Source organism: Syzygium oleosum, unplaced genomic scaffold, assembly GCF_021117445.2.
Source record: "Syzygium oleosum isolate NSW1041296 unplaced genomic scaffold, Sole_v2.1 Sole_v2.04, whole genome shotgun sequence".
NCBI lineage: Eukaryota > Viridiplantae > Streptophyta > Magnoliopsida > Myrtales > Myrtaceae > Syzygium > Syzygium oleosum.
Genome location: NW_026607488.1, coordinates 11,421,581 through 11,433,813, shown reverse-complemented (window position 1 = coordinate 11,433,813; position 12,233 = coordinate 11,421,581). Strand labels below are relative to the sequence as shown.

Here is a 12,233-nt window from a genome sequence, read left to right as displayed (position 1 = left end):
AGATGGCAGAGGTTGGAGGCGACGGTGGTAAGAGGTTCGGGACCCAGCTGCTCTTAGGCAGACGGAGGCGATGGCGGAGGTCGGGACCAGCGGGCGGGCGGCTTGCTCTTGGGACGGCGAAGGCGACGGTGGAGGTCAAAAGCGACAGTGGTCAAAGCTCGGGACCTAGCTCTTCTTGGGCAGGCGGGAGCGGAGGCGATAGTGGTGAGAGGTTCGGGATTCAGCTGCTCTTGGGCGGGTGGAGGGGACGGCGGAGGTCAAGACCGGCGGGCGAGCGGCTTGCTCTTGGGCAGGAGCGATTTTTTAAAAAACAGAGAGAATGTGGGCTTCGTGAGTGAGAAGAGAGGGGGAGTGCTAAGGAGATAGAGAAGGAGAGAGAAGGAGGAGGCCGCCATTAATGGAGAGAGAGAGAGGGGGGAGAGACTTGACAGGAAAGGGGAGTGTAGGTTCTTAGTACAAAGGAGGCGTCCAGGGCAAAGGAGAAAAAACATTAATTTTTTGTGCAAAAAATGTATCCTGGCCCGCCGAGCCCACCCACGCCACGTGGATCATGCGGCGCCTCATGAGTGGTCGGGGACCACGCTGACTTGGCGGTCCGGGACCACCCAATATTTTTTTGAAGAGTCTAAGGGTCTGCATAGCAACGTTTCTGTTTCCAGAAATAATTTCTGATCAAAAATAGTTTTTTCTATTTTTATTTCTTGGAACAGTTTCTGAGCAAAAAATAGCGTTTAATAACTGCACAAAATTTCTATTCCTGGAATAGAAAAAGAATGGAAACGCGTTTAGGGCGCGAATGATCCATTTCTATTCCATGGACGAGTTTCTCCCTTCTGGGCTACTGGCGGAGGACGGCGGGTGGCGGTGGGGGGCGAAGGACGGTGGTCGGCGGCGGCGGAGGATGGCGACCGACGGCCGGAGGCAGTGGAGCACAGCGATCAACGGCGGGAGGCAGTGGAGCACAGCGATCAGCGGCGGAGCACGGTGGCGTCGGGCGGCGATGACGGCAGCGGGGGGCGGCGGCGGGAGGTGGCTGGCAGCGGAGGGTGGCCATCGTCGGTCAATGGAGCACGGCGGCCGGTGGCGAAGGATGGCGGCTGATGGTGGGTGACCGCCGGCATCGGGTGGCCAGGGGCGGGAGGTGGCCGACGGCAACCGGCACCGGGTGGTGGCCGGCGTCGGGCGATGGAGCACAATGGCCAGCGGCGGAGGATGGCGGCCGGTGGTGGGTGGCCGGCGGCGGCGGAGGACGGCGACCGGTGGTGGGTGATCGCTAGCGTCGGGTGGTTGGCGAGGGGAGGCGGCCAGCGCCGGGTGGCGGCCGACGTTGGGCGATCAAGTACGGCGGCCAGCGGTGGAGGACGGCGGCCGGTGGCGGGTGGCGACAAGCGTCGAGCGGCAGAGGACAGTGGTCAACGACAAGAGGCGGCCAATGGGCGGGAGGAGGCAGGCGAGCGTTGCTGACGGGCAGCGGCGGAAGACGAGCGGTAGGTGGCGGCAAAGGACGGCAAGAGGCGGCGGTGCGCGGATTGCGGCCGATGGATTGTTTCTTGTTTTTGGAGGATTCCTAAAAAAAAAATTGTTTCTTTTTTCTTGTTCCACAAACAAGAAGCAGATTTTTTTTACTTCTTGTTTCTTTTCCAAATCTATTTCAGGAACACTTTTTTGTTCCAGAAACAAAAAAAATAGATTATTTTTACTAAACGGATTTCTGTTCTTTTTCTGTTCCAGGGAACAAAAGAACAGAAAAACAAAGAAACAGAAACGTTACGAAACAGACTCTAAGTAACATTTCGGTCAACAAGTCACGGGTCCGGTTTCTTTCACGAGATTAATAATTAATCTCTGGTTGGGCTTCGTCTATCAGGCTCAAACTCGAGAAAAATTTTAACAATATTAATTCGAAACCTGATTTTGGTCCACTTACATTGAACTAATAATTTAAGGAACTATTATTTGCATCTACTGCTTTTTAATACTTTAACGTCTTGATTTTGCCGTTAATCATTTTCTGTTGAACTTGTCTCAGTACTATATTAGAATAATGTGTAGTTTGACATCATCAATAGGAGATGTGCGTGCATCTTTGTTCATGTTTGATCGGAACAGGGGCAGCGAGTGCTAACAGCAGCAACGGCACGGTGAGCTTCGTCGGATAAACAGGGAGCGCCCAGTATGAGTTTGGCGCAGCAGCAAAGGCTGAGCTTGGTGGTGCCGCTGCGGCGGTCAAGCATGGTCTGGATGGCACCGGGAAGACTGAACTTACCCGGAAACTAGGATCTCTGCGGCTGCAGCAGCGGGTCACGGTATGGCTGAGGGGTACGCTTGGTATTGCTTAACAGTGATTGAGCAGGGCTAAAGCGACGCAAAGGCAAGGCGCAGCGACGATCCTCCAGTGAAGCGCAATAGCGAATATCTTGCTCAACAGTATTGCTCAACTGTGTATGTATGAATATCTTGCCAATTGTTTTTTATATGGCCAAAAACCTTGTGATCAATAAACCAATACTTCCTAATTTAGGACAGCATGTGGAATTTTCCATTATAAGGAAGAGATTCCAGGTGTGGCTGAACTTCATTCCTGGCAGGCTTAGCTTGTATGATTAAATTCATGCCATCTTTGCTTTAGTCCATTAACTTCAATGCAATTACATGCGCCCCCAACTATTAATGCAAATGCTCTTAATATTTATATGTAATTTAACTAATACTTTTGTTTTGGGATTGAGGTCGATCTCTACTTTTCTATGTAATTAATATCTAAATAGGTCATCAAAATTTAGGTATTAACACTTAAGCGATTAGATTGTAAATGTCATGACAGTAATTTTCCGGCTAGCAAAATATTCTATTCATGCGAATCTCTAAATTTCGCGGTTTTATTTAAACCAGCATGCATGTATGAATGGAACTTGTACACATCCATCGGGAAGTTGAGGTCCTCGACGAGTGTGCAATTCAAGCGTGAAGAAGTCAAGGTCTTTGGGGTTTTGTGAGTTGACTTTGCGACCATCAGATAATGACTTCTTTTTTTGTTTTTTTCTTATTCTATTTTAATTCTCAATTCGCTCTTATAACTTTCAATCGACTCGAACTTGCAGTTGCTAAGTTAGATTTTGACTAATATATATTCTTTTCATGGAATTATGAAATTTGACACGCACTCCAGCATAGTAAGCTTGATTCCCAAAAGAAAAGGATGCGTAAATTTCCTAGTTGGGTTGAATATTCAAGTCCAAATGGAGAAACGCCATGTTAAAGACATAACATTGGCCAATCCTAATCACAATGAGGTTGCACACTTGCTACTGAAGTAATTAATTTTGATTTTTCAATGAGTTTGTAACGCAATGTTAAATTTAATCCACCGATGCGTTTGTTCTTATTCACATAAAGTGTTCGAATTTAATAGGTTGTTATAGCAGATGAACCTTTCCTTAAAGTATAATGCAATAATTATTGATTTGGCAGTATGAAAACTTCCTTAAACTTAACATATTTCGCATGACACTGTCCTGAAGGATCCTAAAGAGCCAGGTGGGTATAGAGTCGTTAATGTCTTGATCAGGCAAAACACAGAGGAGAACGACAATGGTGATGACCCATCAACATAATCACATCCCTCTCCCTTGCGCCATGACTTCGCAAGCCTGTCCCCAAGATCTTCAATGGCCTTTGAACGAACGCACATCACAGGATCGAACCATGCGACGCAACCGTGTGGCTATCCCCGCTTTTTTTCTCTACATGATGACGCTGACTCAGCTACTTTTCTGTCGATCAGTCCACATCAGCACCACTTGTGACTCTCGGCGCTAGCATGGCATACTCCGTCCACGTTTGGATGGAACATGGAAAACAGTCCTTCATTTGTCTCAGAAGATAAGTTGAGGGACTAAATTATCGACAAAACATAGTATAGGGACCAAAATTGAACTCCGACAATATTACGAGGACCACTTTCGATAATTTCCAGAAAACATTTTTACTGCCAAGGAAATCTTTTACGCATAGATTTCTTTTACTAACGAAAACCCATCACGTTGACTCTCATTTTCTCAAATCATACAAACTACCAAGAATTAAGAAAATAGTTTTCCAACTTTCAATTTTTGTGTGAAACGAACGGAGTCAAACCGCCTCTTCCTCTCATCAACCCCCAACTCAACTTTGGAACAGAATCTGGAAATTAAAAACCCCCCACAAAATCAGACACTTCATCTGGTCTGCTTGTCAAAATGCTCTCCCGACTAAGGAGAATCTATACAAAAGGAAAATGGTACCTGACCCTCTATGCCCAATCTGCGCGAGTGCATGTGGAGACCCGAACACCTACTTCGCTCAAATGGGCGCGAGAAGTCCGGAAGGCACCGTGCGAACAACATCCGTAACTCTAAATTCCAAATAACAAGAATAGATGAATGGCTGAGACACCATATCCACAGAAGCAACAGCTCACCTGGTGTAGAATTAATCTCGGTAGTCCTCTGGGAAATCTAGAAAGCTAGAAACAGCTTTGTCTTCAAAAGACACCTCCCAGACCCGGAGCTGCTGGTTGAAAGAGGACATAATTTGCTTAGGAATTTCTGCAGGTGGAATAATCTCACCAACGAACGCCCAGCCCAGATCAGCGAAGACGACGAAGCCTGGATACCTCCAGCAAGGGGCGAAATGAAAATCAATATAGATGCAGCTCACCAACCTGGATCACTCGAAGGTTCAATCGCCTGTGTCTGCCGCGACGCAGATGGAACTCTGGTCGATGGATTTGCAAAGGACGTCCCTACCTCCTCAGCCGAGCAAGCCGAATGCCTAGCAATGGTGGAAACCCTCATATTTCTCTCCTCACGCGCGGATGAAAGACTGACTGTCCAGTCAGATTGTCTAAATCTGGTCAACGCATTGAAGACTACACAAGCTTTGCCGTGGGAACAGAGGGCAATTATTGCTGAAGCACGGGAACTGCTGACTTTATTTTCAAAGTTAGACCTGCAATACTGTAATAGAAACTCAAATAGTGTTGCGGACTGGGTAGCAAAGTCCCACCGGAACAAAACACTCACTGACGACTGGCTGATTTGTCCTCCGCAGGCCCTTAGAGACTTGCTCTGTTTTGAGACTCCCAAAAGGGGTTATGGTTCTACTAGATATCAATGAAAAGCAGTTCATTCAGACCAAAAAAAAAAAAAAGAAGATCGCAAGTCTCGATAAAAACTTGCACCGATTCCAATTATGTTATTGAGCAATGGTCGCTCAAGTCCTACGAGTCCACTAATCTCGTCCCGTTGTCTTGTCTTATCATATATGGCCGATATGCCGTTCAATAATTACATTAAGAAATCAAATAATTAGAGTTTCCAACAAAAAGATCAGGTCAATAGATGTAGACAATATGTGATTCTTTTGGCATGGACCTTCAACTACTACTTTAATTAACAGATAATAATGCACTCATACGTTAATTGCGCGAGTCCATTAGGCTACGTTAGACCTGTTAAACGGGTGGGTCAGGTTGGGTTTGGATCGGGTTTAGATCAGGTCATAAATGATCAAATCCAAATTGACCCATTTAACCCGTTTATAATCTATTTATCGTAAGGCAAAATTTCTCCACTCATACCCGACCCGACCTATATCCAACTCATACCCGACCCAACCCATTTAACTAAATCTAGGAAAGCTTATTTCTGCTAATTATTTTTAAAAATTATATTGTTAAAACATTTTTATGCAATTGAAAATGTTTTCTTAATATTTTTTATTTAAAAAATCATATTTTAATTAATTTTCTTTTCTTTTTCTTTTTCCTTTTTTTTTCTTTTTTCTTCTTGCCAGCCGCGGCCGAGGAAGAAGAAAAAAGAAAAAAAGAAAAAGAAAAAAGAATATAAAAATTTAAAAGTTAAAAATCAGAAAATAAAAAAAAATTGAAAATGACATATTTATTATTCACTTAAGCTTGTTGGGTAACCCATTTGTAACCTATTTAATACCCATTAAGTTAATAGGCAAGCCATTAAGGTTTACTTTTAAAATTAAAGTCAACCTATTTATAACTCATAATCATTAAATATGAATTAATATATGGGTTCTTTATTGATTTACCACCTTTAGGCTACGTTAAAGGCAGCCCAACAACGACCACACACCTAACCCTAGCTGAAGACAACTTAGGATTCCATGCTCTTGGCTTTTTTCACTCTTTGACCGTTGACTCACCAACATGTTTTATACGATCTTGCTGTTCAAAAGTGACGTGGACAGGAAAATTGCTCCTTTTTCTTCCTTTCTTTACTTTTTATTATTATTATTATGCATCAATTCGTTGTAGACTCCGACTTGTCTTGGTCCACAAATACAATCACTCGCATGTATTTATACTATTTTAGTCGCCTCAATTAAAGACTGAGTCTTTGTCATCTTATTTCACGGACCTCGATTGATTTTTTTTGGTGAAAAAATTATCAAAAAAAGTCCTAAACATATTACACTTTTGTTAATTCAGTTTTAAACTTTTTTATTATGTCAATTGAGTTCTAAACATTTTCGCGTTTTGCCAGTTGAATCCATCCGACCAATTTTGATCGGAAATTGCTGATATGGACGCTGTCGCCCTATGTGGCACGGTCGGCGTTCACGTTAGCGATTTTCGGCCAAAATTGGTCAAATTGACTAATTGGCAAAACGTGAAAAAATTTGGGACTCAATTGGCACAATTAAAAAGTTTATGACTAAATTGGTAAAAGTGCAATAGATTTAGGACTTTTTAGATAATTTTTCCCTTTTCTATTGAATAATGTTTTTCTTTTTTCAAAAGATTATTAAGAATGACAAAGGCAATCTGAACAATTGGGATTAGAAATATAAGATAATTCAAAAAAATTTCAATTTTAGAAAACGATGATGAGCGAGCTACTCATCAACAATATTCATTACTGGTGATCCTGTAAGTGGAAATGGTTTCGGAGCTTGTCAATTCCATCGAGATTTTTCAGGCATCTGTAAAATATGAAAATTATTATCAAAATTTCTTATTATTGAAGAATTCATTTGGGATATCTCATCTAATGAAGGAATCCATGAACGCTTTAGCAATGTAAAATTCACTTTCCTAATTTTGAACCATGCACATGGGGAGTTCGGCCAAGGCACGAGGAAAGGGTGGATTAACCATACTTAATAAGGCCTTGCTCAAATGGGCCAATTTTGATCCAATTCACAACCAGGCCTATTTATAATGAAATTTGTTGAATGCAGACACGTTTATCCTAAATGAAAATGCTCCTAATGCCTAATAATGCAAAATTATGCGATACCGATATTTTGTTTAGGGATCAAATTCTATCATTGTCGACGAATTCGATCCCTAATTTTTTCATGTATTAAATGAGAAGACCAAAACTCAAAATTTAGGTGTCAACAATAACTAGAAAGAACTTTGACCATAAGAATTGCTTCACAATTTTTCAACTCTCAAAAGTTATTTTCATACTTCTAAATTTATCTTAGAAGTTTATATATAACAGATGATGTACTACCCTCATGTGATAAAGCTTTGAATGGGATAAATAATGGTTAAACGTCTACGATTGTTTTTTACCTTTACTTTAATTCGGATTGGGCTTTTATTTAATGTTATTCACCTTAAATATTTTAAGTTACACATAATGACATTGAAATCTGTTTAAAGTCGCATAAAATCATTTTAGTGAACTTTTGAAAGAAAATAGTTTTCCATTTCGGGGACAAAGTCATGAATACTAATGACAAGTCCATCCAAGCATGTCCATAGTTATATTTCAATCCCATAGTAAACTATGCATATTAACATTAAGAAAAAGTGTCCCGATGTGGCATGTGATTAAATTTGAAATGTCATGCTTCTTTCAAGTAAATTTATAATTTTTTCTTTGGACAAAATATAAGTTTTATCTCTTTTTCACTAAAAGATGTATGGGTTAGCATTTTAGCCTTCCAAAAATTAATGAAAGCAACATATGTCTTTTGATAGTATACCTATTGTTAGATTACTATCAATAATGACGGGCATTTGCTAGCTCAAATTTTTATAGTTAGATTTATCTTTTAAATAATAGTTAATACTGACACACATGCAATGATTTGGCGGTATATGGATTTGAGTATCGAATAGGGATAATATTTTAATCAACAAATGAAAGAAGATAAATGTAGTCCTGAACTTTAGCCTAATGTTCAATTTGGTCCTTAACTTTTAATCTGTTCAATGTGGTCCCTGAACTTTTAGCACATGTTCAATTTAGTCCTTGAACTATTTGAAAGTGTTCAATGTAGTCCTTCTACTACATTGAACACTTTCAAATAGTTCAGGGACTAAATTGAACACATACTAAAAGTTCAGGGACCAAATTGAATATCAGGCTAAAGTTCAGGGACTACATTGAATAAATTAAAAGTTCATGGACCAAATTGCACATTGGGTCAAAATTCATGGACTGTTTGTGTCATTTTCCCTAGACAGGATCATGTGTGAGGCAGAAGTACATATGGTCATGAGAATCCTTTTCCATGAGCAGATTGATGAACTATTGGTCAAGGACCAAGAAGATGTCGATTATCAATTGAAAATGATATATTCTTCTTGACATTGGCAAATCAAACAACTCTCGATAATAGCATTAATGATATTCGAACTTTGATCAAATGTACAATGTGTTACTTAAAATTTTAATTTATTCAATTAGATCCCTGAATTATTGATAAATGTTTAATACAGTCTGTAGACTATATGAAAATATTTAAAAATTTAGGCACCATATTAAATATTAAACCAAAGTTCAGGATCATGTTGTATGTTGTAATAAAGTTTAAATATCCTTTGTGTCATTTTCCAAATTATCAGTTGGCTTTCGAGTTTTGAAGTCAGAACGCATAAAAGCTCTCTCACCTTGGCAAGAGATTCCCCTACCTCACATGGTGGCAAGGGAGCACCATCAACCTCCTTCCATCTTACCCTGGGTCTGTTCCCTCAGTTGCCTCTCTCGCAGAGCTTGCTCCGAATGGCAGAGGATGAGGATGCCGATGCTCTGCAAGAGATCAGGTAAGTTTTGGTCGGTAATGGATGGAGATGTTTCTGGGGATATATCGAAGGAACGCCGTCTCACTCTCTTTGGGAGACTGTTCTCAACCCCATCCGTGAATTTCCGAGCCTTTGTGAATACGATGAAAAAAGCCTGGAGAATTGAAGACATGGTTTCTGCCCACCTGGGTTCTGCCCTTTTTGCATTTACGTTTAAATCCGAAGGAGACAGAGACAGAGTTTTAGAATCTGGTCCATGGTTTTTCGCGAACCACCTCGTGTTGCTTAAATCGTGGGAACCTAATACACCTCCCCATCGTTATGAATTTGCGTCTTGTGCCTTTTGGGTTCAAATTTGCGGATTGCCCCTTGAATGGTACTGCGTAAATGTTGTGAACGGACTTGCTCAGGGGATTGGGAAGGTTTTAGATGCGAAAGTGGAACGGGAAGGATTTTTATCAGCAAGAGCGAAAGTAGAGATGAACCTGGATGCTCCTTTAAAATCTGGTATCGTTGCTAGTGGTGGAGGTACGAAGCTTTGGCTTGATTTTAAATAGGAAAGACTGCCCCATTTTTGCTGTTCATGCGGTAAGCTGGGTCATTATGCCAAGTATTGCACAGAGATCCCTTATGAAGAAGGCAATTTTATTCCAGAAAATGACATTTATTTTGGGAAATGGCTACGGGCAGAGGTTGATGAATCTAGCCCTTTCTGGAAGGCCTGTTTTTACAGCAACGATCGAAGAAGATTTATAGTTCCCGATTCCCCTGTCAACAACACTCAAATTGTGGCTTTTGTGGAAGGAACTTTTAGCCCGGATAACCTGCAGTTAACCATTATGGAGAATATAGCAGAAGTCTCTGAAATTAGAGGAGAAAAAATTTTGAAGTCGGACCCTAGCTAGACTATTGTTGGGTGAAATTTCATCGCTGCAAAATTTCATTGTGCTTTCCATCGTTTTCATCCGATTCCGAAAGCTCAAAAGAAGATTAGGAACTTTGTTGCAGATGTCTAGACACAGCCATTGAAACGAAGTTACTATGTACAAAACTAAGATAAAGCTATGTTCAATTTCTATTAGCAGCTCTCCACCTTATTTTCTTGTCAAGGAAGTGACAACTTTATCTTGTTTCAATCTTGTTCTAAGCCAAAATCTTCGCGATTCCAAAGTCTCGGATTTGTGCAACCAGGACCTCATTTATAAGAACATCGCTAGGCTTCAGATCGCAGTGCACAATGGGTTCTGGTTGGCCCTGGTGGAGATATTCGAGTGCTGTTGCAACGTCGACCGTTATCTTCACTCGCTGATGGAGACCCAAGTTGTAGTTGTTGGAGTACAGCCACTTCCCCAAGCCCCCGTTGGGTACGTATTGCGGCACCAGAGCTCTCAGATCAGTGTTCGTGCAGCCGCTGATCACCTTGACGAGATTCTGGTGCCAATTATGCGGAAAATCTCACATTCTGTGCAAAACTTTTCAGAGCACCTTCAATATGGAAATTCAGTAATTTGACCGCAATGTCTGTCCCGTTGGCTAGAGCCCGTTTCTACACAGAGCTAAAGCTTCCTACTTCGAGCAACTTGCTTTCGCCAAAGTTGTTAGTAGCTGAGCAAAGCTCCTGATATGATATCATCGGGTGGTCAATTGCAGGAAAGCTTTTTTACCAGTATTCTGATGTTTTCTAATCAAGCAAATGACAAAGACTAAAAGTATAGCTGGTACAATTGGCACCATAGTGTATAGTAACCGGAGCTGCTTGTCCCTTGATGATTTCTTTCCATTTATTTTGCGCGGTGGTTTGTGAAAAATTGCATTTTCACAAAGTACTTCATTCCCAATGAACGAGAGAATCTAAAAATTTCCAAATGGTCCGCCATTAGGAATCTCTCCTGATAGCTTAGTAAAGGACAAGTTCAATTTTTGCAAATATGCAAGTCATTCCAGGGACTTGGGTATCGTGCTGGATAACTCGTTGTAAGAGAGATGAGGAACACCAATTCTTTAAGGTCACCAATTGATTGCAGTATCAATCCTTGAAACGAGTTCCTTGACAACTTGAGAGAAGCAAGGCTCTTCAAATACCCTGAATGGAACTTGGTATGGCGCCATCAAGTCGATCCTAGAAAGATCAATGCTCTTTATAGCTGTCATTTTCCCCATCTCAAGTGGTATATCTCTATTGAAAGAATTGTGACAGATTGAGGAATATGAGCTCTTGAATGCTCCACAGACTGACCAGTTGTTTCCAATGCAATTCAAGATGGATATTGATATCCTATTTTTCTTGAGCAGTAACACTCCTAAACTTGTCAAGTTGCATATCTCATCAGGGATCGGTCCCTCAAGATGGTTGTTAACAAGTTACAGCCTTTGCAGGATTTTTTAGTCCTCCAATAGATGATAGGATGTTGCCATCTAGATCGTTATCACTCAACTGTAGAAAGTCAAGCTCTTCAAGAAACCCATTTGGTTGGGAATGTCACCTCGTATTTGACAATTGGGAGGGACTAAAATTCGTAGGGAACTTGAAAAGTTTTTGATAGATTCCGATATGGAGTCACGAGACCGGTTTTCTTCCAAACCCAAGGTCTGTGGGGATTGACAATTAGACAAATCAGAGAGAAAATCGAGCTCCGAACCATAAGTCTCTCCTGTTAGCAGATAGACTTAACTGTGAAGTATCTGAGGTTCTTCAAGTTCCCACACTCATAGGTATCAGTCCGCTGAGTTGATTGATCCCGGCATTGAAAAAAATAGGTTCGAAAAATTTGAAAAATGCTTCAGGATGTTTTCGGCAAAGCCATTGTTTGCTAGAAAGATTTCTTCCAAATTCGGAAGGCTTAGATCACTACCTGAGGGAAGGCTTCCGGAGAGGGAATTGTCCATCAAAGGAAGCAGTTGGAGCGAAATAATATTGAAATCCTCTTGAGGCTCTTTGCCTGATAGCAAGTTATCCTGAGGGCTCATTTCATTCAGATTGACAAAAATGCCAATCTCACTCGGAGTGTCACCTCCGATGCGGTTATATCCTACGTACAATTTGTGCAAGCTTGACATGTTACTGATGGTTCGAGGAGTCATGCCGGTCAAGTTGTTAGTACCGAGATGGAGCTTCTGCGGCTTTTGCAAGCTGTCTATTGTCTCAAGGAATGCTTCCCTGAAAACGATTGAATGACAA

At 41.4% G+C, this 12,233-nt stretch overlaps 1 protein-coding gene across 1 annotated transcript; it reads right to left on the bottom strand.

Moving 5' to 3' along the window:
- Window positions 1-10,198: 10,198 nt before the first annotated feature.
- LOC115679350 (receptor kinase-like protein Xa21) lies at window positions 10,199-11,215 on the bottom strand. Its single transcript, XM_056310400.1, has 2 exons — window positions 11,138-11,215; window positions 10,199-10,486 (listed from the first exon to the last, which is right to left on the bottom strand). The coding sequence occupies exons 1-2, from the start codon at window positions 11,213-11,215 to the stop codon at window positions 10,199-10,201; spliced, it is 366 nt and encodes a 121-aa protein (XP_056166375.1).
- Between the last annotated feature and the right edge of the window lie 1,018 nt (window positions 11,216-12,233).

What these genes read in the sequence shown, in the direction of transcription:
- LOC115679350 (XM_056310400.1), bottom strand. Translation starts at nt 11,215, where the DNA reads ATGGGGAAAATGACAGCTATAAAGAGCATTGATCTTTCTAGGATCGAC. An exon ending in CATACCAAGTTCCATTCAGG is followed by an intron (nt 10,487 to 11,137) that starts GTATTTGAAGAG and finishes AATTGGCACCAG; the next exon opens with AATCTCGTCAAGGTGATCAG.